The 27999-nt window shown below is 40.7% G+C and overlaps 1 protein-coding gene and 1 pseudogene across 2 annotated transcripts in view; both read right to left on the bottom strand.

Moving 5' to 3' along the window:
• CNTNAP2 (contactin associated protein 2) overlaps window positions 1-27999 on the bottom strand; it is a 1051893-nt gene that overhangs the window by 607758 nt on the left and 416136 nt on the right. For both annotated transcript variants that reach the window (XM_071559619.1, XM_071559620.1), the window contains one exon: window positions 7361-7508. In XM_071559619.1, coding sequence (XP_071415720.1) covers window positions 7361-7508 — 148 coding nt within the window. The remainder of the gene's footprint in view (window positions 1-7360; window positions 7509-27999) is intronic.
• Window positions 12331-27999, bottom strand: part of LOC139674121 (NADH-ubiquinone oxidoreductase chain 2-like) — a 38470-nt pseudogene continuing 22801 nt past the window's right edge.

Raw genomic sequence — 27999 nt, 5'->3', positions numbered from 1 at the left:
CCAAAAGAGTCCCATGTTTGTTAGTGGTAACAACCACAGGTAATGAACAGACTGAAGTTGTTCTCACTTGCTTTTCATGCAGAAGTATCTGCAGGTATTTGGAGGAACAATCCCAGACTCTCTGTCTGGAGAGGGCATGGAGGAAAGCAATCTCAGCTGAGAATATTTGTTAAAAAAGGCACCATTTATGGTCTTGAGTTGCAAAACTGTACCATGACCTGAGACTGTATCCATTTGCATCATCTTTAGGAAAAAAACCCAAGGTTTGCAAGGAAAAGTTCACACTTCATTTCCCTCCCTCTCCACAGCTTAGATGTGACTACTCAGCCATGGGCCTTTAATGTCAAAAAGAAAATATCAGGCTGTGTTTGTCACTGAGGGGCTGTGAAGTTGATGGCCCAAAATCAAACACAGAGGACTAAATAGGTATAGAAATTTGCTGTCCAGAAATAGTGAAATTTAAGAGAAAAAATGAAAAATAAAATCTCTGTAAATAAATAAAATCTCTGTAAAATCTCTGTATACTCAAAGCACTTTCACTTAGAGCAAGTCAGTAAAACTGCCAGAAATAGGAGCACATATGATTTCACACCATAAGCACTCCTTCCTGCTACTTAATACTTTTATGCAGCTCCACCACCCAGGGGGACAGAAAAGTCTGACCTGAAAACGTAGTGACACATTTTCTGTGAGCAAAAAAGTATCATAGGAAAAAGTAGGAAATTTTATGCAGATTATTGGCCTGCATTAATATCTTCACCATTTAGGTGTAAAAATTATGAGAGCAGAAGTATGTGTGCATAAATTTATATACATAAATAATCATATTTATTTACCCCAGAGAGTTTCAATAGCACTTTAAGGCACTTCAAGGGTTCAGTGACACTTCAAGGGTCTTTTTGGGCTCTTTTTTTAATGCTGTGTGCTGGTGAATGTCTTGGTTTGAGATAAGCAACTGCCAACCCCCCCAAGCACAGAGAGAAAAGCCTCCCTCCTAACACCAGGGAAAGGGAGGAAAAGAGAGGGGAAAGAAAAAAAACACTTCAAACTGCATTTATACTAAATCTACATATATTTTTCACAGAAAGAAAGAGACAATTAGAAGAGAGTACAAATATTCACTCACACAAGTCTGCAACAACAAGTTCCCCACCTCAACTTCTTAACGAACACACAAACTTTACTGTCCTAACTACACATTACTTAAGAAGAAGCTTATTCCCCAGGGAGACAAACTCAAGCAGAAAGGAGAGACCCAGAACAACACATTTTACTTTCCTGAGATACCCTGTGAGCCAGTGGTGGGCCTGGTCCTCTCCATCCCCCCTGGGACAGCATCGTGCATCCTCCCAAGAGGAGGCTGAGAAGCGACTGCCTTAACCACTCCCACACTGGTTCCTACTGCCCTGGAGATGATGTCATAATGTGGTATGGAATACAAAGTTACTGGCTAGAAGAGGTCAGCTGTCAGCTCAGCCCAGCTCAAGTCAGCTGACAGCTTCGGCCTAGTCCACACTTCAGAGCCCAAATCTAGGCCCACCTAGGTGAACCCATAACAGTGAAATAAAATGTCCAGGGTATAATATCATTGAATCTGCCCAAGTGAAACTTGGTAAGATTAAACAAAAGGGAAATAGTAGTGGTTGTGTCCTTTACATTAAATAGTCACTTAGACTTTTAGATGCAATAGATTATTCTGGACAGAATGGAGGTTTCTCTTTGTCTTGAGATAGTGACTGAGACATGGGTAGTTAGTTAGTGCCAAGAGCACCAAACCAAGCAAAAGAGACTGCAAATAAACAAATTTCCCAGCAGTGAATACAGCTGATTATGGAATCAACTGCCAAAGAAACCAGGTCTTAAGTCAAAGTCAGTGCAGGCAGACAGGGTTACCTACAACAACCACAAGGTCTGTTCAGCCCACAGGTTTTAGCACTTCAGGACTTCCTGATGGTTGAGTTCTTGCCAACATTCACTTGGCTCCTCCCTTAACAGCAGCTCCAAGCCTTATTTTTGTTCTTTAAGGTGTTTACATGACCAAGGTTTTGTTCACTGTACTGCCTGTGGAGTAAATCACAGACTCACAGACTATTCTGAGTTGGAAGGGACCCACAAGGATCATTTAGTCTGACTCTTCAGTCAATGGCCCATACAGGGGATTGAACCCATGACCTTGGCATTATTGCAAGCAAGTTTTAACCAGCTGAGCTAATCTCGGGGTCAATACTCACCATACAACTATTCATTATTTCAGGAATAACCACAGAAGTGTTGTTAATAAAAGAAAAAATTTAAAAAATTAAAAACTCTGTCACCCATCAGGAAACTGAAACAATAACCTTTGACATAGCTCAGCACCAGCAGTAGAGCTCATATGGACATGGAACTCAGTGCCATGATCTGGTAAGCAAAGTGGGGTTGGATTAAAGTTTGGACTTGATGATCTCGGAGGTCTCTTTCAACCCAACTGATTCTGTGATTCTATGATATCTGGAAAGAGCACTTCTGCAAAAGCAGCTCAGGTGACATTTGTTGTGTCCCACTGCTTCCCAAGTATTGGCCAACAGGTCAGGGATGGAGAGAGCTCAGCTTGCAGCCCTTCTGGAGCTTTAGAATCGTCCCTGCCCCCTCTGCCTCGAGGACATGGGGTATTTGTGCAAATATGTTCTTGCTGCCACCTCCCAGTGGTTTGCTTCAAATGTATCCTACGTTTCAGGAGGGAGTCATCTGGAATTTGAAAAGTCTTGCTGTCAGAAGTGCCACTGCATCAAAAAAGCTACAATGTCTGGTATAGATCCATGTAACATACCTAGGAATGCCAAAAATATGTTTCTCCATTGTTTTCTGCATGTCAGTACATCCTGTGAAAATCTCCCTGTCAGCTTTACACGAAAGCCTTCTCCTGGAAATGTTTCCTGCCAAAATATCCTGCCATTCTCACAGCTTTCTGAATATCTGGACTGGACTACGTGCCAAAACGTCACGTCCAGCTATCGAAAGAACACTATAAAGACCTGAAGATGGATTCAAAGAACCAGAGGAGGAACAAGGAGGAAAAGAGAAACCTGGAAATTCTTACCTAGTTTCTTTGCTCTCTCTCCTCTCAACTCGCCTTAACTTTCTTCTAAAAACCACCAACTTGCCGGCCTCGAGAAGGCCCCTCTGCCAGCCTGAGGAAGGACTGGCCCTGCGGCGTGTGTGAGTTGTATTTTCCTCACTGTGTATTTTTTAAAAGCTACAGCAGCTTTTTGCAGCTGAACTGGAGAGCAGCTCGCTGGCCCTGTGGAGACCAGCACAGCCCTGTGACACAGCGGGAAGTGGGACCGGCTTTCCTGGGAGAGACTCACCACGCTCCTGCTGCTAAGAGACAGCATCGAGTCGTGACACAGACAGAAAGGGACACAAAGAAACCAAAAAAAGCTGCTTCTCTCTCTCTCCCCTCTCCCTCACTCACACCGGCACAAAGGTAGTTGTTTTCATGGTAGTAACTTTGTCTCTGCTTCTAAAAAATAGTCTTAAGCATTTTTCTAACCTTTTCTTATTTTTCCTCTTTTTCTTTTGCATCTCTCTAGCAATCAATTAATGAAAATCAGTTTCGGTATTTACAGATAATTCATTTGAGTTTCAGTTTTGCTCAAGGGAAATATTTCAACCTGTAGTTCAATCTGCATCAGAATTAAGCAGGTCTGAACATTACAATCCAGAACACCAGCAGCCCTACAAAAAACCCTTTGTGAACAGAGATACCAGGGAGTGTTTTCCACACAGAGGCTTTCAAGAGCCACAAGGTCTCCCCCAGTTATCTTGAATATGCAACAATATTCCTCCTGCCCTTCCTTGCAGGCATTCACCTTGCCCAGGATGGAGATGAGGGAACAGCTCACAAGGCACAGATGCTGCAGGAGCTGCTTCTGATTTCACAAAGCATAATAAAATGTGCTGTGTTGTACCTGTCACAGGCTCCAGATGCCCTGTCTGCTGCCTGTCTCAGAAAGCCAGAAATGTGAATGTGGTGGAAGGAACATGTCATGTGCCATCGCTCTCTGTCTCCAAAAGAGTGCAAATAAAATTCTGCCATCACTTTGCACTCTGCTGATTTCAGTGGATATTTTGCCTTGGGTTATACTTTCTTCTTTTTGACTTGCTTTTTGATATTTGATGGCACTGCAAGTGTAAAGATCCTTTTCCCCTTTCTGGTGTATGAAATGGATCATTTTATTATAAAAGCTAAAAATCCCATTGACTAAATAGTGCTGTTTATGTTATCTAATAGTCTATTTGTTGTGATTTTTCAAGCTTACTTTGCTCCTGCAACTCCTCCATTAATGTGGCTATTAAGCAAATTCTTTACTCAATTTTAATACCTTTTAAAACAAGATAAAGTCAGTTTTGACCTATAGAGAATGAAAGTAGTTTGTAAATATGATATGACCATTTATTCATACAGAAAAAAAAAACAAATTCCATTCTGAATGTTGTTGGAGAATGAGGCCCTAATTCTTTTTTTTAACTCCTCTGTTAGAAGACAACCCCACACATCTCATCTACACAGAAAATTCAAAGATTTTATAAACTTTAAGCAAAACAAAACTAAAAGAAGATTTGGTAATGCTAAGAAATTGTCCAGGGAACAGATGTGAGCTCTAATTCATCTGTGGAACAGACATCTCTTTTTTAATTTAATTTTCTGCACAAAGTTGGACATGGATTAACATCTTGGACACATACATACAAAAAAAAAAAGTGTACATTACATGCACATCCAAATAAAAGAGGAATCAGAAATTATGGCAATTAATTACCTGACCTTTGAATAAGCAGTTCAATAGGAGGAAGCATTTTTTAATTGTCTGATGCTAATGACCAGATTGCAGCAATATGCAAGGAAAGAGCTTTTATAGTCACTAAGGGTTTGGAATCCCAATTAAATTTTGCCTGCAATGTGAGAAAATATCTGAGTTTTGTATCTGAAAACATGCTCTCTAAAATATCTGAATAAAAGAACATATTATTTATGAATATATTAAGGGAAAATTGCAATCACGATATATTTGGCAGCTTTTTTATTTAGGTAGTAGTTCCAAAATTGGAGGTTTATTTGACTAGAAGCCTGTTTTTTAGCCAAGTCTTTAAAATGAGTGATTATCTCAATGGCCAGCTCCTTTAATGACAGCAGGGTTAATCTGCAAATCACACTGCTTAATGTCAGTGCTGGTATTTAAATGCAAATATATGCACTTCTAATCACAGGGTTAAAAGCTTGGCCTCTGCCAAAGGACACATCTCCATGGCAAGGTGCAGATTATACACCTGGCTCCAAATAATTCCCTGGAGGACAAGCTGGGAGTTTGTCCACAGTCCCACTGGTCATGCCAAAGTCATTCCTCTCTTTTTACAGTCATTTGTTTGTCTTTTGAGCTGCTCTGCTGCTCTCCAGTGATCCCAGTCTGGGAGCAGCCCGAAAAACACACTGGATTTTAGGAGGGTTGTTGAAAGGAAAGTTCCTATACACATATAATTAAAGTATATTAAGAAAAACAACAACAAAAAACCCCAAGACAACAAAGAAATCACCTCTAGTACAAAGAGAACAGCAAAGCTCTTTCAGCAAAATTACAAAATTATGTGAGGTCACCTTAGTTCTTCAGAGAAGACACATTTTATCAGTCCTTTCATAGTTCCATACATTGTGTCCTTGGCAGATGATTTTTAATCTCATCCAAAAATTCATCAAGCAAGGAACTTATGATCAGAGAACTGAAATAATTTTGTCAGCAAGCTGTGTTTTACTTTTTTCTTACATTTACTTTTACTCTTGTTATGCATCTGCAGTATTTTGTCTATCCCTGTCATGGAAAAACACCCATTTATTACCTGTAAATATTGCAGCAAATATCACAGGGTTTATTGTTAGATTTCAGGGTTGTGATGCCAAATTCTTGTTTATTAAGAGTATCCACCACCTCTCTGGGCACTTTGGTCCAGTGTTTTACCACCCTCATTGTAAAAAATACCTTTTTTTATACCTAACCTAAACTGATCCTCTTTTAGTGTAACACCATTACCCTTTTTCTCATTGCAACAGATCCTACTCTTGTCATTCCCAAGATTTTCATGCAAAAGTAGCATCAACACCACAGAACATTTCATTTGATTTCTCAACGAAGTTGCTGCACCTGTTGGGAAATTGTCTGTGCTTTAATATACACTTTTAAAACAGGGCTTTAATTCATTGAGTGGAAAAAAGAAAAAAAAAATCAAAACTCTATAATTCATGATCCATTTGAATGAAGATATGTAGTATTTTGACCATCTAATTAAATGAAAAAACAAGTGAAATCACAGATTTTGGGGGTTTTGCTACTTAGAATGGCCAAGAGCTCCCATATGTCTTATGTCCCCCAGGGAAGGCAATGGATGTGACTTCCAGATGTGAGTGCCTCACTTTATTCTAATGGCTGGTTACTAAAAGACAAATCTCAGATGGCATTTTCCAGCTGAAACACCAGCAAAGCCAGGAGACTGCCTAAATATTCATACCTAGAAGTAGGACATCATGCACTCACTTTGCTCCAGGTTTGCAGAACTCCTTGAAGCACTGACTGGATTTAATTGAAGGAAGGGCATGTAGAAACTACCCTTTCTTTTCAAAACCATTATCAGTTCTGCTCTTCACCCCAGAAGCATTTGTACCACTGTTCATCCAGATTTCAAAAGAAATCCTAAAGTCACATTCAAATACTCAAGGAAATATCTCTGAAAAACACATCACGTATTTAGACAATCTGAGTAATTCTGATGGAATTCTTATTTATCACTTTAATTTCATCTCTAGCACCAGGGAATAAATGATGTCTTGTTTCCATTCCCCCCTCAAGATCCAACATGACATTGGTTTGAATACTGTATTTTCCTCAACTGCCCCATTCAAGCTTATCTTATAGCCAAAGCCTTCTGCTAAAGAAACCACGAAGATAAAAAGGAGAAACTGCAAAGCACAACAGGAATTCCAAGGTTGCATCTTCCAGAGAGGTACAAATTAGCAACTCAGAGTTAAGGTTCTGACAAATATTGCAGTGTGTAATATAACCAGCAATGCTAGAACAATTTCACAGAATCCCAGACTATTCTGACTTGGAAGGGACCCACAAGGATCATCAAGTCCAACTCAACTCAATGGCCCACAGAGGGGATTGAACCCATGACCTTGAGGTTATTACAACCAGTTTTAACCAACTGAGCTAATCTCAATAATCTAATTTAACCTAAGCTAAAAGGATTTGAGATTCAGATTGAATCTGACATCCAAACCCAGGTTTTATTTTGGGGGCAATAAAAGGATCATCACAGCAAAACTCACAGTAGGAGCAGCCGTAGACTTCGATTCTCAAGCCAATGTGTCCCTCTGGGTTCCAGTCCAGAGGGACAATCCGCACATAGCGGGCGATCACGGGGTGCTGCAGGTCATGCCGGACCACACTGTCAGAGTTGGTGTTCCCAGGGAAGGCCTAAGGGAGAGAACAAAGGGAAAAAAAATTATTGTATCGCATCCATTCTGTTCTGGAGAAAAATATCAGGTGTTGAAGTGCTCTGAATGTGCAGGACATGCTGAGGTTTGGTTTGGATGTTTCTTGGGTCGTGAACAAACGAACAGTGGATTTACTAATTTCACAAGAGTACCAAAACAGTGGCACTGAGCCCTCTTCATCCACCACTGGTATGTTGAAATCATGGAACAGCTGCTGCTACATGAGAGAGTATCCACTTTGCACCATTTTCCTCAGTCAGTAACCTGTTAGCAGAGGTGTCCAACACACAGTGGTTGTTCTGGAGGAGAAGCTCTCCATCCCACCAGGGAGATTACACACAAATCTCATCGTGATGCAAATCTGAACACTGAAATACCCACTACTGCAACTTCTCAAAGTTCTAAGAACCTAAAAATGCTCCTTTACTTTTGATGTGGCACTTGCTGGCAAGTGAGTTCCCAGTTCCTTTCCTAACCACAGCACTGCCCAGCTTTGGTTCACAAAACTGTGAAGGTCAGCAAAGGACACAAGAGAATTCAGGGGGGTTGAAAATCAAGGAATTAATGTTTAGATCTTGGTTTGTGGTTTGGTACCTATTGGTAAAATATTAACATAACAGACTGTATTTTATTTTGTCTTGTCCATTTACAATCTATTCATGCAGTGATGGCAAATGTTGATCTTAACATTTCCAGGGGAAATTTCACACCTCTTCATAGGGAATTTTCAGTAGAAATAAATGTTTTTTAGCAGTTAATGGAGTAGTCATAAAGAACATAGAAAATATGACACATTACTAGAAAACCCATGAAAATAAGAATTTTTGGTGTCTTCAATAAAAAAAAATATTTTTGCTACAGAGAAAAAATACTCACATATAAAACCCTATTAAAAATACCTCTAGTGGAACAAAAAAACCCCAAACAATAAGGAATACAAACTACAGTCATCGAAATATTGAAAGAGATAAAACTTAAGTTGGTGCTTTGCATACAGCTACAGCAACAGCTAATTACATGCCCTGATACCACTTATTCCAGGAATGTAATTTAGAGGAATAATTCCTTTGTACCATGCACAGTAGATGTAGGAAGGGGTAAAGAAGATGCACAGGATCCTTTCCTTGGGGCACTCAAAAGATTATAACATATACTAAGTTACATTAACCTTCATTTTACTGTGCTGGGGCTACTGATGTGCTAAATGATAATGAGTTTGTAAGAGATGTTAATTAGTGTCTATGAAACATCTTGTGCATTAAGTGGTGTAAGAAAACCAACAGTTCTGTCTTCTGAGCTGACTAAAAGACAAACAAAGAAAAAACATCCACTGAATAAAGGCCAAAAATCCTTCTGAGCAGCTCCCTGTTCTCTTAGTCTTGTTCTAGGAATCACAGAGGTTAAGGGGGAGAATAAAAAATTTGATTCTTTTAATAATAGATCTTTTAGAGAGCATGAAAGGAAATGCTCCATATTAAGAGAGCAAACTCCAGGTGGGAATGTCTTAATTTTTTCTTGCTTGGCTTAATCTTATCCAAACACTGTTAATGTCCAGGATTTTACAGTTTGTTTTGGTTTAGACCTTGTTTGGTTGGGTTTTTTTTTTCTAATTAGAAATATTAAGGTCAAAGAAAGCTGATTACAGCAGGACATGGTATGTTTGATATAATTTAATTAAACTATTGCTGAAAAATGATTGTCAAACTCCATATTCTGTAACTTTTAGACACAATTTTAATTTAAAGAAATAGGTACAGAAATACATTCTTTGTGGATACTGCAAATTTCAGGCCCAAATCCATCAAACCAATTTACAGGAGCTTGAGAATTGTGCACTATTGGTGCAAAATTTCCTTCTCTGGCCAAAAGATTTAAAAGTATAATTTAGTCCCACATCTCTAATTGGAGGTTTTGGGGGTTTTAACAGGGAGTGAATCTCTTAAAAAAAAAAAATTGGAATGTACAAAACCATTTTTTTAGAAACAGGTGGGAATACCCATATAAATAAAACAAGTTATTCAGATTAACCTCATTAACTCACTCAGGGGTTTTTTTTGCCAGATATTTTCTTTTCATGGTTTTTCTTTAACTCAGACTGGTAAAATAATGAAAAAGGCTCCCTGCTCTGTAAAACACATTCCACTGTCTCACGAGTCCAGCTCCAAACTCTCTGTTCTCTAAGTCATTTCTTTCCTTGGTTTGGACACTCCTTTATGTTTCAGCTCACGCTGCAATGAAAAGATTAGGAATGTTCTGAGCAACAACCTCTTATCTCAAAGGCAGTGACAGCAATGAAATAAGGACAAAGAAATGCAGGAAAATATAAATATGTCCCCAAATCCTTTTTTTTCAATCAGTGCTTTGGAACACACCTTGAGTGGAGGTTTCAAAACTATTCACCGAGGGGTTTGTGAGTAGAACTTGTTGAGCTCCAACTAATTCTCAACAATTAACAGGCATTTACAGGACAGATAATGTATCTTAACAGCCCAACTAATTAAGTTTTTAAATGTATTCACTTTGGTTTTCTCAACATGTTTCAGCCACCCCACTGTACACAGAGACACAGGAGAGACATCCAATATAATTTTCTTTGCAGAAATAAGGAATGTGAGAGAAGTGAGGATAAGGATTTGGGAAATTTAGAAGCAAAGTTAGGATTCAGACTCAGGGTTTTTTTCCCTGTATTTACAGAACAATGATATCCTAAGCAATAAGATTTAAAGCTAAATGATGAATTCATAATAATAATGTAATGAAGTTGTATAAAACTTAACAGAAATATTTCAGTAAAATTGACCAAAATGGTTTCAGCTTCCAAGAAAAGAACAATTTACAACAGTTTTAATGAACTCAACTGTATGGATACAGCACATGAATCACAAAACCTCATTTTGGACCAATATTTTGATCAAATTTTGCAATAAAGGATTAAAAAGAAATTCTCAGTGTTAAAAAAATCTATCCCTGAAGTAAAGAGATGTAAAAATTAATGAAAAGAAATGTTATTAATGGAATGAAAATGGAAGTTTTCATACTTGAACCAGAGAGTAAAATAATGAAAGAATGTCTGTCAGATCCTCAACCAAACAAACAAAAAATTGTTTGCAACCTTTCAGCAACTTGGGAAGCAGAGAAAAAACCTGCACTTTACAAAAAAAAAAAAAAATCATCACATCTATACCAGAGCACAGAACTTAAGGAGAAAATTAATTCTTCACCTGACTTAATTCAGGGGAAAAAACTCTCCTCTCACATTAATGATTTATTCAGAGATGAGTATTAAAATTACTTCAATGTAGGCACTTTCCAGGCTGATATAAAAACTGGGCAATGCAGGGATTATTTTCCTGTAAAAAGAGGAGTAACTACCAATGCCCTTTAACTTTCTTCAATTACTAGCAATTTTTATTGCTACTTTAATTTTATACTGACTATAACATTCTTGATTTTTATATTTTGCCAAAGGCATTTTAAGGAATAAATAATTTCTGGTTCTGAACTTCTGGAGGGGGGAAAAAGAAAAAAAACAATCTATTCTTCTGGCTTTTTTTTTGACAATAGAGCTGTGAAAACCCCAAAAAACAAACTTCAGAGGTCCCTCCTTGCTGGCTGAACATTCTTCTGCCTGATAGAAATGTATCCTGCAAACTCAAACAACAGGAATAAAAGCACTGGTTAAAGGAAAGTATTTGGAGATTAAATTCAAAAAGAAGGGGAAAAAAAAAAAAAGAAAACCAACATGTGGTAGGAAAAGTTGTTGCCGAAGAATAATAGCAAGTAAAGGGAAAAAAAAAATCAATGTATCAGAGAGGAACAGATTTGGGTTTGCTCCACTCCAGCTCAGTTCTGACATGGTGTGTATTTTCAGGTATTGATGCTGTGTGGGGTGAGGAGAGAGCACAGGAGGCAGGAACCTTTTGCTTGGAGGAACATTTCTTGGTTCCCTTCACTGGACAGCACAATCAGTAACACCACAGCTACCACACTCTGGTCTTGCCCTCAAAGCAAAGATGTTGAAAACAAACTAACATTTCTGCAGCATTCTTCATAATCATCTACCATAGAAATGCATCTGAGTAGAAAACCAGAAACTTAAAGTGAGGAAGGTTTAGCTTTAGTTCTAGTGAGGCCTCAATTTAGCAGGCTCAGAGAATCCATGTGGATTAGGAGAGACGGGTGTAAGTAGATATTGTGTAAGTAGAACAAGTGTAGGGATTAAGGTGGCTTTGAATGGAACACCAAATGTCAGTTCTAGGGCTGAGAAGGCCCCTGGACTCCGCGTTGGGGAGGCCACACCTTGAGTGTTGTGTTCAGTTCTGGGCCCCTCAGTTCAGGAAAGAGATTGAGGGGCTGGAGCGGGGCCAGAGAAGAGCAACGAGGCTGGAGAAGGGACTGGAGCACAAGTGCTGTGGGGAGAGGCTGAGGGAGCTGGGGGTGTTTAGCCTGGAGAAGAGGAGGCTCAGAGGTGACCTCAGCACTGTCTGGAACTGCCTGAAGGGAAGTTCTGGCCAGGTGGGGGTTGGTCTCTTCTCCCAGGCACTCAGCAATAGGGCACGATGGGATCAAGCTCTGCCAGGGGAGGTTTAGGTTGAATATCAGGAAGAAATTCTTTGCAGAGAGAGTGCTCAGGCATTGGAATGGGCTGCCCAGAGGGGGGTGGATTCCCCATCCCTGGAGGTTTTTAACCTGAGATTGGCCGTGGCACTGAGTGCCATGATCTGGTAAAGGGACTGGAGTTGGACCAAGGGTTGGACTGGATGATCTTGGAGGTCTTTTCCAACCCAATCCATTCTATGACTCTATGCAAAGAAAAGTCTGAGTAGGGATAGTAGGGCAAAGATTGTTGCTGCTGGGGTTATTTGCTGCTTGGTTAGTTCTTGAAAAATCAGAAATTTTCATATGAATCCTGTCAATGTGGGTAATCCAGCTAGGGATAGGAGCATAGTTATAAGGGTAGCAGTTAATGGGGGGATTTTTGTTGATGCAGTTGTTATTGTGGTGAAATTAAAGATTTTGGTTGTGTCGAGGGTAAGAAAAATGGGGATAGTTATTAGGCAATACAGGTAGAAGGTGAGTAGAGTGTACACAAGAATGATGGTTATTCAGCCTAGGTGGGAGATGGAAGAAAAGGCTGGGATGTTGCAGGTTTGGGTCTGGTTTAGTGCAGTCCAGCCACCAAGGGCTGCTGAGGCAATGGCTATAAGGGCAGCAGGGTGGGGTTGAGCGAGGAGGATGGGAGGAGGAACTGTGCAGTTGGTGGGAATTCCATGACAGTTGCTAGGAGAAGGCCAGTAGTGAGGGATGTGCCTTAAAGAACTTCTGGGACTCAAAAGTGGAATGGGACTAACCCTAGTTTCAGAATATGAGCTGGGATAGGGGTCAGAAAGTTATTGTTTGTTGATTAGAAATCAGATGAGGATGGAGGCAGCGAGTGCTGGGACTCCACCATGTCTGCTGGGGAGGGATCCTAAGATTGAGTGTGCAAATAGGAAGGGTTCAGGTCCAATATGAGGGGCAGTCATGAGTGGGTTTGCAGATGTGAAGTTTTCTGGGTCCCCTGAGAGGCTGGGGGAGAACAGAGCAGATATTCCCCTTATCTGAAAGGATGAAATCCTCAAATGATGCACATTCATCTCATCTTTGAGAATCATGGCTATAAAATGACCAGAACTCTTCAGAGCTCAGGATTAACAAGTGCATCAACAGAGCATTAGAATGCTGATGGTGTGCTCATAAGCACTTGATTCTCTTATCAGTGCCAGCAGTAAATTCCCAAATTCAGTGATTATCCATACATTGCTCACAGCCACATACCTCTGTTTTATACATATAATACATAAAACAAATGTTATGTGTGTAGCACCAACAGTTTCTGGAAAATTACTCTCATACTTAAAGTGAGGAACAGGCTTTTATTAAAAATTAATACACTTTTTTTTTAATCTATGTTCAAAATGTTTCCTACCATTTTTTAAGCAGATCCATCATTTTGTTCCCATTACACCCTCATATTCTTTACTGGTCCCTTAGGACTTGACTTTCAGGTTCAAATACTGCCTTTGGATACTGAAAACATATTTGACCATGAATGCAACATAATTTAATGTATAATATCATGCAATATCATGCAAAGGATGATGCCAAAAGCTGTATTTGTTGCTTTTTATGCTTTCATATCTCCAAGCAAAATTAAATGATTCAGCAACACAACATTATTGATCTTTATAACAACATATGCCAACACAATTATTTTAATGGGTACCTCAATAAATCTCTAATTTTCATGAAAATAGTAAGGGATAAGTTTCAAGAATTAGGGATAACAACATCTTCTGTTCACAGATAACTCAGAGATTTTTGTACAATGATCCCTAGAAAATATTTTTAAAATCTGAAGGCAGAGAATGGGAGGAATCACAGAGCAAAATATGACACCCTGGGCACAACTTCAGATAACAAAGAAAACTTACAAGTGGGAGCTTTGGGATCAAATCAGTCACTGAGGTTATTGATGGTTGCAGTTTTTCTTTTAAAAAGAAACGAATGAAACTCCTACAAAAATTCCTACTAAAGATATTCACAAAGTTCATAGAGAATTTTCAGGTCTGCATAAAGAACAAGAAATTTCAACCCCTGTGCTGAACTATTCAGGTTTGGTTCAGCACATCATAAAATGGAGAAAATCTAAAAATTTTAAAACTTGAGCTATACACTAAAAAGTCTTAATAAATCATTAGGCTTGTAAAGTCAACGCTGGTAGCAGAAATAATGTTTCCTGCAGAGCCTTAATGAATTCCTGAATATTGTTATAATATTCATTTATTTCCATAATTAGCTGCTGTTTATTCCCCAGAGATTCATACAACAGCTAGAGGAAAAACTGTGATTATTCATCCTGATGAATGACTGAGGCTGCAGGACCTTTAGGCTCCAAGGTGTTGCTTTTTCCTTATTTTAAACACATTTCAGTTCAAGAATTAAAACAGATGAGGTAACATATGGGGTGTGCCCTGTAGCACATGATTCCCTTTGGGAATTCCCAGGAGATGCTACAAAAGGAAGTTGGAAAAAAGATTTCAGTGGCACTTTAGTGCAGTTTCTGAGGCCACATTAAGTAGTTTGGACTTTCACTGTCTCAGATCTACATATAAAATATGGAGTAAAAATTAATTTATTCTATGGGGTTGTAAAGTAATACTTATTAAGCACTTAGTCAGGTATCCAGTAAATTAGAAATCTGAGCCTTTGGTGGTCAGTGAAGCAAAGTGGGAGACAGGAGCTACATTAAAACTTGCCACTCTTCAGTGGCTGCACAGTAAAATATAAATTTTCATGGGTACAATATAAATGTGTTCTACAGAATAGAGAATATGATCAACACCTTAGTTTCAAAAGTTCTCCAGTGACTGATTCATGTTAAAAGGAAAAGAACACAAAAATCAGTGTGAAATGGTTACACAGCCAGAATAAAACCTGCTTTTCTCCACGGGAGCTGTGAGATTTTAGTCAGTAAGGCACAAAAAAATGATTTCTGCTGCATCTTCTGTAGAACGAGAGGGAGACAGGGAGAAGTGTTTCCAAAGGAACTAAGCACAACTGCAACCATTTCCTGCAGCACTGACAGGGCTGCCAACCTGCAGAGCCCCACAGCAACTTCCAATTAATAACCATAAATCAAAATTACCAGAATTGTTTTCCCATTCTTCCCTTTTCAGTCACGAGTAAATCCGGATGGGCAATTTCTATGATAAACTTTTCTCAGTTATAACAGTTTTTATTTCTATGTGAAATCACAGAAAAATCCAGAAATTGTTTTCAGGTCATTGTAACCCTGCCCAGACTATGAATATGCAAGAAATAACTGAACAAACCCACGTGGCATGTCTGAAAGAGTTGGTTACAAGAACACAACTGTGAATTAAGCTGTGAGGAATAAAGGCTGGATATTGTGTATTAATTGCTCCAACTATAAAGTTAATGTTTCCTTTTGGTTATTGTGTATTAATTGCTCCAACTATAAAGTTAATATTTCCTTTTGGTTATTGTGTATTAATTGCTCCAACTATAAAGTTAATGTTTCCTTTTGGTTATTGTGTATTAATTGCTCCAACTATAAAGTTAATATTTCCTTTTGGTTATTGTGCATTAATTGCTCCAACTATAAAGTTAATGTTTCCTTTTGGTTATTGTGTATTAATTGCTTCAACCATAAAGTTAATATTTCCTTTTGAGATAAAATAAAACTTTGAAGGCAAAAATTAAATAATCAGGTGTTTTCCTACTATACATCCTGTATCTATTTAATGCTGGGATTTTAGTTAATTGCAATTAGCCCTTGTATTCCCCACAATTCAGATAAGCTTCCCAATAATGGGAAGAAAGACTGGATAACAACAACAACAACAAAAGTCTTTAAACCTGGCTCAGCTCTCCTTAAATCCCATTACAAAATTAAAACTATAGAAACTTGAAAAGTAAGCATTTAAAATAATTTTGAATCCTCTGTTTTATTTTTGCTTGCTTCCAGGTTGTAATATTTATGAAGGAAAGAAAATTCAGGTCTAATATTAAGTCAGGGTTTAGCAAACAGTGACCAGAAGGGAAGAAAAAAGGAAAAAAAAGAAGGAAAATTAGTACTATTGCCATCTAACACATCTCAGTTTCTGGCTGGAGGTGCAGTGCTCTCTAAACATGGCAAGGAATAAAAAGAAAAAAATAAGTTACTTATGTAAAATACTTCACATGCACTGAAACCAAGAACTCCCAAGACTGATGCAGTTACCAAAGTTAATTCTGATCCAAGAACTCAGTACCCACTTTCCTTTCCTTTCTCCTGCTCCCTGAAGGCAGAGCCCATACTCTCCAAATCACTGCCAGAACTTCTTGATGAGGGTTTAGAACCTTTTGGTCTGTGACCCAGGGTACAAGCACCAAAAAAAGAAAAAAAAAGGTCTAATCAAAGTAAGGGAAACATCAATGAAAAACCTGTGGATCCTTTCTGAAACTCAGGCTAAAAGGGCTGGAAATGCAGAGAATCATAAGCAAAACTATATGCAAGCAAACACAAAAGTTCTGTCTGAGGAAGAATACTTGGAGTGGGACCCCCCAGAATAATCCTTTCAAACTGATCAAAGCAATATTACTAAGAAATAACCAAGAATTGCAGTGTGTGACAGTCTCCAAACACTCCTGCTCTGCCTCTGCCTTACATTCTATATCTGCTTGTACTGTATTTCCAGAGAAATAAGGGCAGTTTTAACCACCTGGCTTTTTGAGAGGACACCAAAAAGCCACAAGAATATTTTACAAAGGAATGTGCAAAGAAATAGATTAATTTCTTTTTTTTCCCCTTTGCTAGCATGAGATTGACAGAAAAATTTTGGAAGACCTTCAGAATACTTGTGTTTCTCTTTAACTCCATTCTCAGTGTTCATGCCAAAGTGCCCAGTGTTCATATCAGAATTTCAGAATAAGAAGTAATCTCTGATTGGAAGCCCCTGCGAATTTAGAAAAATGTCTTAACAAAACAGACAATAATAGAATAAGAAATCTTAAAGATCCTAATTTTGCTTTAAATAATCTGATTTCATCCCATGATTTCTTTGCAACTGTATGCTCTAGAAGTTACATTTTTCCCTTTGCCAGAGATAACATGCACCTGAAATCTCCCTGTGATGTTGTTTTTGTTCAGGTTCACAACCACCACTCCTCTGAAAGTGACTGTACAGCCATTTTTGAGGTGAAATGCTCTCAAACACCTGTTAGATGAAATAGGAGGACTTTCATAAATCAAAATGTTGCTTAATATTCACCAGAAGTTAAACTAGTTTATAAACAATAACTGGAAGAGGGAAGGATTTTAAAATTTTGATCAACTGTCCATTCCTGGATTAAGAGCTGGCTGGAGGGTCAGACCCAGAGAGTGCTGGTGAACGGGGCTGTGTCCAGCTGGGGGCCGGTCACCAGTGGTGTCCTCAGGGGTCTGTGTTGGGTCCAGTCCTGTTTAACATCTTTAGTGATGATTTAGATGAGGGGATTGAGTCCATCAGCAGCAAATTTACTGACGACACCAAGTTGGGAGGGAGTGTCGATCTGCTGGAAGGCAGGAGGGCTCTGCAGAGGGATCTGGAGAGACTGGAGAGATGGGCTGATTGCAATGGGATGAAGTTCAACAAGGCCAAGTGCAGGTCCTGCCCTTTGGCCACAACAACCCCCTGCAGCGCTCCAGGCTGGGCACAGAGTGGCTGGAGAGCAGCCAGGCAGAGGGACCTGGGGGGACTGAGGGACAGGAAGCTCAGCAGGAGCCAACAGTGTGCCCAGGTGGCCAAGAAGGCCAATGGGATCCTGGCCTGGATCCAAACTAGCGTGGCCAGCAGGCCCAGGGCAGTGACCCTTCCCCTGGACTCTGCCTTGGGGAGGCCACACCTTGAGTGTTGTGTTCAGTTCTGGGCCCCTCAGTTGAGGAAAGAGATTGAGGGGCTGGAGCGGGGCCAGAGAAGAGCAACGAGGCTGGAGAAGGGACTGGAGCACAAGTGCTGTGGGGAGAGGCTGAGGGAGCTGGGGGTGTTCAGCCTGGAGAAGAGGAGGCTCAGAGGTGACCTCAGCACTGTCTGGAACTGCCTGAAGGGAAGTTCTGGCCAGGTGGGGGTTGGTCTCTTCTCCCAGGCACTCAGCAATAGGACAAGGGGGCACGATGGGCTCAAGCTCTGCCAGGGGAGGTTTAGGTTGAATATCAGGAAGAAATTCTTTGCAGAGAGAGTGCTCAGGCATTGGAATGGGCTGCCCAGAGAGGGGGTGGATTCACCATCCCTGGAGGTTTTTAACCTGAGACTGGCCGTGGCACTGAGTGCCATGATCTGGTAAGACTGGAGCTGGACCAAGGGTTGGACTTGATTATCTTGGAGGTCTTTTCCAACCCAATCCATTCTATGATTCTATGATTCCTTTTCCTTACAAGTCACTAGATGAGCAATGAAGAGATGTAATGGACCAATTTCCTCCTAAAAGAAACTTCCTAAATTTCATTTAAGCTCTGTTATGAATCTTAGGGGATTGAACATTGAGAGTCAGTGGATCAGCAGTTGTCTGCAAGTCACTTTTTCTCTCACAAAGCATGGGCAGCTTTATCTGATGTATTTATCCTTACAGCAGGACACACATTTCCTGGCCAAGGAGGCAGCAACACTCTGCACTGAGCAGAGTAACTTCACTGCAGTGACTTCCCTGAGGTCCCTTGAGGCTCTCACAGATCAACTCGGGGCTCCATGGCCATGGATGAAAAGGAGAGTTGGGTGCCCAAAGAGCAACACCCAAGCCATGAACAGCCTCATGAGTTCTGCTGCTCATGGGGAAGGAGAAGGTGCAAATTCTGATGTGCAAAGATCTTCATTATCAATGTCCAATATTCATCCTACATGAGTCAACTCTCCTGTGACAAGGACTTGCTGTAGCCCACAAAAGGTGGCTGTGGCTCTGTTTCTATGCAAAGGTCCTAATTTATGAGGGAAAGCCTGGCAGACACACAGTGAATCTTCTTGGGTATTCTTTTTTTCCAAAGCTAAATCACACCAGCACTGCTGTTAGCCAGGAATGGCATCACCAGCCTGCGTAGAGAAGACACCTCTATCTCGTCTCTGTTTATTAGTCTGGTATATCCCTTTCTCCAAAAACCCAAAATACTCTCTGTGGTTATCCTTATGAAGGTGGAATGGAAAGACAAAGCAGCCAACATCTCCTTATCTTCCCCTTTCCCTGGTTTCTAAACTAATTTACTCACTGCTTGAGAGTACTTTAAAAACATGTTTGGAAGTGCTCCAAACAGAGCTGGAGTTCCTCAGGTGGAAGAGGCCATCATCAGGTTTCTCTGCAGGATCACTGGAAGCTCCTGCAGGAAATGTCTTTCCAGGCTTTTGATAAAACTCCAAATCCCTGTAACAGCACAAGCACAGCAGCCAGGAGTGATCTGGCACTTGTGCTGTGCTGCTCACTCACTGTGGGAACCAAGACTCACAGCCCAGGCTCTCTGAAACTCATTCTGTCTGCAAAACAGAGATAATGCTCTCAGAAGTGTTTGTGGGGAATTAATTAGCTGTTATTTATGCACTGATCCTTTAAAAACAAAACCAATCCATGTACTGTTTTACATTCCTGCTCTCTTAAATTTAAATAAATAAATAAATAAATAAAATATATATTTTTCTATATATGGCAGAGATTCATTGATTTTTGTGGCCAGAAGGGAACATCATGCTAACCTAAGCTGGAGTTCAGCAGCCACAGTGCCAACCCCCATGCAATGGTTTGGGTAATGAGCTCTCAGTCTGGGCTATAATGCAACATTCATAAAGTTCTCCAGTTTTTGATTTGAAACTTTAAGCTGATGGAAAACCAAATTTCTCACACCCCTAGGGAAGTTCTTCCCATGGTTACTTATACGCAGTGTTGAAACACACATTCTTTCTACTTGGTTTGTTCATCCAGTCACTGGAATTCATCACATCTTTTGCTCTGTATCCAAGAAGGGTTCACTGTCATGGATTAATTCTCCTTTGCAACAACCTGGCAAACTAGGAGGAGAAAACACTCTATAACATTAAAATAATCAGATAATTAAGCAAAATGGATAATTTATCTGGAACAGCTTGCAGAATAACAATATGATCTGGCTTACAAAACCTTTAGAGGCTTTTTTTCCAGGCACCATCCTCTCTCCTCCTCCTCCTCTTCCCTTCCCACAATGGAACCACAGGGTTCAAACCCCTTCTAAAACAGAGTCACCAAAAGCTTTCCAATCACCACTCACATTATGCATTGATATCTATATGGCGTTGCTATATTGTACTGTAACAAAATTTGCAGGAAAATTCATCTGTGACATGAAGTCATGTGGTAACAATAGGGTAATAATAGCTAATACTTCCATTTAAAAGTTGTTACTCCTTCCATTTAGAAATCCTCTTTTTTTTTAGATAATTTCTGTGTGATCCAAAGGGATTGCTTAGGATAACTTATAAAAATATTAAACAGTTTGCATATTAAGATGGTTAATATCTAGTTTTCAGGAAAAATAACTCAAAAATTCAATTAATCCTTGATTAAATATGTTGGGTTTGTTTAGGTTTTGTTTTGTTTTGTTGTTGTTTTTTTTTAAAGGGGTCATTTCACACACATATATATACAAAATACAATCCTCTACCCTTGTTAACCTAAGCCTGCTCATGGAAAAACAAAGCTGGAAAGAAAGCAACAGTGACAGACCCTTGTTTTCAGCAGCTTTTCATAAATTCTCTGGGGAAGCCAACTGAATTTCCCTGAAGGGAGTGAATCAATGGTCCTTCATAAAAAGAAAATCAATTAGAAAGTCATTACCTGAAAATTAGCACTCAAAAAACCAAAATTCCTTTTTAAAGCCAATTAGACTACATGCCAGTACTAAGCTGAATTGCATTTGCATTGATGTATGCAAAATGATTTACATCCTCCATCCCTGGGAAACGCAGAGAGTGAAAAATTAAAGAACATATTTAGAGATGCCACTTAATTTCTGGTTTGCAGAATATCTATCTCAAGCAGCAGGTGACTGTACTGGGCTTTAAACCAGCTTTACTCTGTACATCTAAAGTACTAATGTTCTTATTGGAATTACATTCAGAGGTCTGTCTTAAGGACAGGACATGAAAAGAGAAGAAATAGAATACAGAAGTGTAAATTTATTACAGAACATTAAGCACATCTTAATCACGTACTGCACATTGTGCACACACTTATGAAGAATTAGGTTAAAAGGCCAAAACGTAAGAGCCATCCTGAAATGAGATACTTGGAATCCTAGAATGGATTGGGTTGGAAAAGACCTCCCAGATCATCAAGTCCAACCCTTGGTCCAACTCCAGTCCCTTTACCAGATCATGGCACTCAGTGCCACGGCCAAGCTCACTTTAAAACCTCCAGGGATGGGGAATCCACCCCCTCTCTGGGCAGCCCATTCCAATGCCTGAGCACTCTCTCTGTAAAGAAATTTTTTCTGATCTCCAACTTCAATTTCCCCTGGCAGAGCTTGAGCCCATCATGTCCCCTTGTCCTATTGCTGAGTGCCTGGGAGAAGAGATACTTCTCTGAGCTGGGGTAAAAGTGTTCAGCTTCAACAGGTAAGGTGACAGCAGTGGTGACTGTGGAAATTCTGGGAGTGAGACTGTGCTGTACAAGAGGTTCCCAACCTCAGGGACACCTGAGCAGCAGCCCAAAGCCCTGTCAGGACCTGACAGCCCCTGAGAGTCAATCAGACCAGGAGGGGGCATTGCCAGGAGCATCCAAGGGAGATTTAAACAGCTCCAGGGACTGCAGGTGACCAGGAGGATGGCAAAAAGAGTGGGCAATGTCTTGCTCCATGGCAGCCATGGCTACAGGGATGACAGCATAGTGGAGATGGAGATCCTCGGGGCAGCGAGGAGATTATGCAGCAAGATCAGTCGTGAACTTCAGGAGAGCAGACTGCGGCCTCTTTGCAGACCTACTTGGTAGTGACCTCAGCACTGTCTAGAACTCCCTGAAGGGAAGTTCTGGCCAGGTGGGAGTTGGTCTCTTCTCCCAGGCACTCAGCAATAGGACAAGGGGGCACGATGGGCTCAAGCTCTGCCAGGGGAAATTGAAGTTGGAGAGCAGAAAAAACTTCTTTACAGAGAGAGTGCTCAGGCATTGGAATGGGCTGCCCAGAGAGGGGGTGGATTCCCCATCCCTGGAGGTTTCTAAACTGAGATTGGCCGTGGCACTGAGTGCCGTGATCTGGTAAAGGGACTGGAGTTGGACCAAGGGTTGGACTTGATGATCTCGGAGGTCTTTTCCAACCCAATCCATTCTATGATTCTCTGATAGCACCCTAGAAGGCAGAGGGGCACAAGGATGTTGGCTGAATGTCAAAGATCACCTCCCCCAGGCTCAGAAGGAGTGCACCCCACCACGCTGGAGGGAAGGGATGCCATCCACAGAACTGTGATGGGCTTGAGAGTTGGACCAGTGCAAACCTGGTGAGTTCAACACAGCCAAGTGCAATCCCAAGCAAACCTACATGTTGGGTGGAGAAGTGATCAAGAGCTGTCCTGCGGAGAGAGACTTTGGGGGTGGTGGCTGATGAAAAACTAAATATGATCCAGCAGTGTGTGGCTGTAGCCCAGAAACCAAACCACATCCTGGGCCGCACCAGGGGCAGCGTGGCCAGCAAGGCCAAGGAGACGATTCTGCCCCTTTGCTCTGCCCTTGTGAGACCCATCTGCAGTGCTGAGCACAGTCCTGGTGTTCCCAGCACATGAAGGACATGGAACTGTTGGAGCAAGTCCAGAGCAGGGCTCGCAGCTGATAAGAGCACTGCAGCACCTCCCCTGCCATCACAGACTGGGAGAGCTGGGGCTGTTTAGCCTGGAGAGGAGATTGCGGGGAGACCTCCCAGCAGCTGCCGGGACTTGAGGGGCCCTGCAGGAGAGCCAGAGAGGGGTCTGCCTTCAGGAATGGTGGTGATAGACAGGGAGTAATGGATTTAATTGAAAGAGGGAAAATTTAGGTTACATATTAGGAAGAAATTTTTTACGGTGAAGATGTTTAGATGCTGGCACAGACTGCCCAGGAGGTTTGGGATGCCCCAAGCCCGGCAGTGTTCAAGGCCAGGCTGGATAAGCCCTTGAACAACCTGGTCCAGTGGGAGGTGTCCCTGCACAAGGCACAGGGGGTTGGGACTAGATGATTTTTAAGGTCCAATCCCTTGGCATTCTCTGATTCAAGAGCTTAATTTAGGTGCTAAATTCAAGTGCCCAGTGCCAGACGTGCTGCAATACCAGGCACGCCCAGCAGCTCAGCAGGGGTGACCCTGGCCAAGCCTGGGTCAGGCAGTACTCCTAAGGGTCTCCACTGTGCTGGGCACCTAAACCAAGGAAAGGGATGTGGAGGAGATGAATCCTGCCCTAGAGCTCTCTACTTACCTTCTAGTACTACAAAATAAGTTCAGAGAAGAAGCTTAGACAAAGGTCTACCTATTTGGGTAACAATGACTTGTGTAAACAGATGTATTCTAAGTATTCTATGCCACAGAAATATGCAGACTAGCAGGTTCATATGCAAATTCATATATATTTCTTCAGTAATACTGATTAGTAGTTTTGGCCTTGGGTTCAGTTATTTCAGAAGACTAATGCTTGGGAATCCCAAAGTCCTATCAGAGTGCATTTATGTTGGTGGCATTTTTCTAGGGCAGCAAATTCAGTACCATGTTTAGACTTCATAACTGAGAGAAACAAAGTGGCTCAAATCACCATGTTCAATCCATGATTCCAAAATCAAGCACAAAGGACTTTGGGTTCAAGTGTTAACCTGGATCTGTGGAGTGGTGCTGTAAACAGAAAAATGAAAAAACTGCAGGTCTGAAATTAATGCAAATCATGCAGAATGAGATTGGTTTTTTTGGGTTTTTTTGGTTTGTTTTTTTAAAGATTGCTAGTGGTGTTCTATGTTTACAAGACCCAGAACCACCACATACCAGGCCCTTATTACTCCTCATTTAATTCACAGCTAACAAAATCTATTTTTTAATGGTGCATCTTTATGCTACTTTCTCACACAGGATAAAAGATGGTTATAAAATCAAACTGTATCAAAGATGTCAGTGTAAGAATATAAAGAAAAGTTTCTGAATGTTCATTTATATTTCACAGCTGCAGCTCAGGGTTTTGGCTCTACTCCCAGATAACCCCAGTGCATCTCAGCAGAGCACCCAGACATAAAGTCACCACCTGTGTTTAGGAGGGTGATTTGCTCACTCCTGAGAGATGCTCCTGGGAGGGAGGATTTCAGAACTTATCTCTCCTAGAATACTGAGTGCCTCATCTTTTGCTCCAGCAGGTCACTCAGTCAGTCAGCTCTGCTTTCTTTGCACATCATCTATAAATTAGAATGCTGAGGGCTGACTTCTCACATCCTTTTTGTGTTAAGGGAAAAAGAACCAGAGCAGTAAATGAGGAGAATGTATAAGGAGTTGGCTCTAATCACAGCTCTGCAATGCTGAGTTCCTGAAAGAGCATTAAACCCTCAGGGCTATGCTGGGAAACGTGTGTGGAGCTGTTCCTACACACTTACCTTTGACAGGGACTTGACATCATGTCTGAAATACCTGACTGACTGCCCTGACCTGTTCTAGACCCAAGTAAGGCACTGAATTTCTATCCAAGAGAAAGTTTCTCAATTCAGTTCATCTACACTATTTATATTTCTATCTAAATTATGAGCTTACAATGAACATTCTTCTCAAAGTGTATGGTCCATTTTAAAAGAGTGTGGAATCATGAATGTAAAAAGAGCCACACACAAAGTACTTTAATGATGGTATTGAGCTCTCAAAACCCCAAAACAGGAGAAAAAAAGAACTCAGTGGGGAAGGAAAGAAGAAAGAACACCAAAAAAATTGTAATTTGCAACTATAGAGGCAGCAAATACATCCACAAGTCTGTCAACTTCTGCTGACAAAGGCCTGGGAACAGCAGAAATCCGGGAATTAGTGGATGCATTGAGTAGTTGCTGTGTCTGATTAAGTCTCCAATTTATTTCAAGTTGATTTCATGTTTCACAAAGAGCAAAAACTAAATACTGCCTAATGAGACCCTCTCAGAACACACAGTAGTGTTTTTTATTGGTGAAACCTTCCATTCTCAAGTTTGTACAGGGAAAAAAAAAGTTCATTTTAAAAATTCCTTTAATCGTTAGACAGACTCGAGCTTTAGAAACATTTTTGTGTGAATTTTTAGAAGGAGTTCGCGAGCACTTTTCTAACATTAACAAAAAGTTCTCTTGTTAGTGGAAATCTGTACAGCCCTGCAGTCCTTGCTTAGATCTCAATAAAGGCCAGTTTATCCCCTCCTTAGACAAGGCTGATCACACCCTGTAGGAACACAGAAAAACGAGCTGTAGGACTGTGTTATCACACACCTAAATGGGGGATAAAGTTTCCTTCAAACATGTCAAAAGAACACAGACTGCCAGACCCTTTGCAATGGCAACAGATAAATAAAGAGGATAGAAAAGGAAATGCACAGCAGGGAAGCCAAACACATCCTTTGCATTCTGTGGGTGAAACTGGGGCCATGTCCCTCCTGCCTTTCCTCTTCCTAAGGGATTTGGTCAAAGGTTCAGTTTGCAGAAGCTCTGGAACAGACAGCTAAAATGAACAGTAACAAATCACAAAGGTCAGAGAGTGTCCAGCCGTGGGTTCTAAAGCAACTGGTGACGAAACAGCTGAATTATTAACAACGAGAATAACTTCTCACAGAAACTGCTTTGGTGCCTCACCATAGGAGGGTGGCCACTCTTTAAAATCATTCCCTGGAGAAGCAGGGAAAAAACAGATCAGTCAGCTTGGTTTCTCTGTCAGGAGAAGTCTTATAATGATAATAAAGACACCTGAGTAATTATGATCTGCTTGAGGACAAAAAGCTTGGCTCTTAAAAAGTCCTCCCTGACCAACCCACTGAAGTTGACTGAAAGAGGAAATATGGACATGGAGAAAGGGAGTCCTGGTCAATGTAACCAGTGAAGGTTTCCCTAAGACTGGAAATTATCCCTCACTGAGGACTGGTCAGGTAATGAAGCACTTACAGGAGTCCCTAAATGGTTAAAAAGAAGCATCAGACAATGTTGAATTCCCAGAGTGGAAATCTTGAGTGGAGTTGTGTTGGTATCTCTGGGGTTCAGATACCCATAAACTACAAGGGAGGGAGGGGGAGGAGAGACAAAAGAAAGTTTGCTGGTGGTACTAAATTATTTGGAGTGAGTGGTAAGGCTGGGAGAGCACTGAGAAGAACTGCAGTAGAATATGTCTTATGAGCCTGAATGACTGGAATTAAGTGTAGATAAATGTAAAGTGCCACATGAGGAAAAGAATATCCTAATTTCACATAAAAATGATGAGCTCTGAGCTACCCATTACTATTCAGAAGAGAGACCTCAGGATTATAACAGGTAGTTCCATGAAACAGTCATTTCAATGCTCAGTAGCACTTAAGAAGTAAATTAAATGCTGGACCAGGAATACAGAAAATGCAGTTATGCCACTGGAAATGATGGCACATCCACAGTGTGAACATGATGTGAAGGTCTGGCCCCTCGTCTCAAAAAGAGTATAAAAGGGTGGGAGCTGAAACTTATGCATGAGAAACAACTAAATAATTTTAAACCTTTGATCTGGAAAATAAATTACTCCATTGGGATATGAAGGTCTAATAAATCACAAGGAGTGCAGAGAGAGCAGAAGAGGAATCAACTTCTCAAAGTCTCTTTCTGGCTAAAGATAAACTGGGCATCAAATGAATGTACATTGAAAAAGACATAAAACAAAAGCATTATAGATATTCCCTTCAATTTTATTTCCCCCCAGGCATTTCCTTATGAAGAATGGGGGAGACACAACACAGGGATCTTTCACTGATTAATTATGGCCATGCTTACATTGCCCTTGGGCTGTTCTCTGCAATCCAGGCACATTGTTGAGTCCCTGCCACATTGATCAGGATATGTTCCAATTCTTCTTTTCCCTCCAGCAGAAACAGGTAAATATTAATGCCATTTTATGAGGCACTGGAAAATTTCCCTGCTCATTGTATGAGCAATTCACCTTTATAGCCCTAAACCATGAAAATGGTGTACAGAAAATACTCTCAGACAGAGCAGGGAAACAAAGTCTGTCTCACCAGAGGAGAACAAATGTGCTCAGTACACATAAAGCAAAGAAAATAAACAAGAAACCTGACTACTGTTTCTAAAATAAGTGATTAAAGCAAATGGTAGTGAGGCAGAGACAAAGATGTGACAAAAAATCCAATGGTTATCAAATATTCATTACTAAAATTAGGAAAGAAGTTGGAAAGAGGTTTCTGGCCGGCAACAGAGGTGAAATTCTGACACAAACTTCAAATAAAATTAGCAAGGCCAAGAAATCTACCTTGGAGAGGCAGAGCCTTCATTGCTCCAAGTCCTTACACAAATGGAGTTGGTACCAACAAACAACACCCAACTGGACATTTCCACCTCAGAATTCTACAGCAAATCCCTTGTCCAAGCTCATATCATTTTTTAAAAATTAGTTTTAAACTGATAAATACATTTTACAATACCATATAACCTCACTTTGGAGAGTTTCATCAAGTGTTATGGCTGAATTGGGGCAGAATGCTTCAACAAAGTGGGCAACGTGTTGCTGTCAGGCTGGCAGGTTTGAGCACAGTTACAGCAAATTAAACACAACTGTTGGCAAATACCAGACTCTTCCAGGTTTAATTCACGTGCAAGCACCAACTCCAGCAGTTTGCAACACCTCAAGCACCAGAAACTCTCCCAGAAATGACCTCTATTCACAAAGTGATGCAAACTGTGTGAACTCTGTGCCTGAAAATTAGTTTGCTTTTCTTGCATAATAATATCCGATAGGCCAGAAGACA

The sequence above is a fragment of the Pithys albifrons genome, chromosome 7 (assembly GCF_047495875.1).
Source record: "Pithys albifrons albifrons isolate INPA30051 chromosome 7, PitAlb_v1, whole genome shotgun sequence".
NCBI lineage: Eukaryota > Metazoa > Chordata > Aves > Passeriformes > Thamnophilidae > Pithys > Pithys albifrons.
This window is presented reverse-complemented; position numbering and strand designations above follow the sequence as displayed.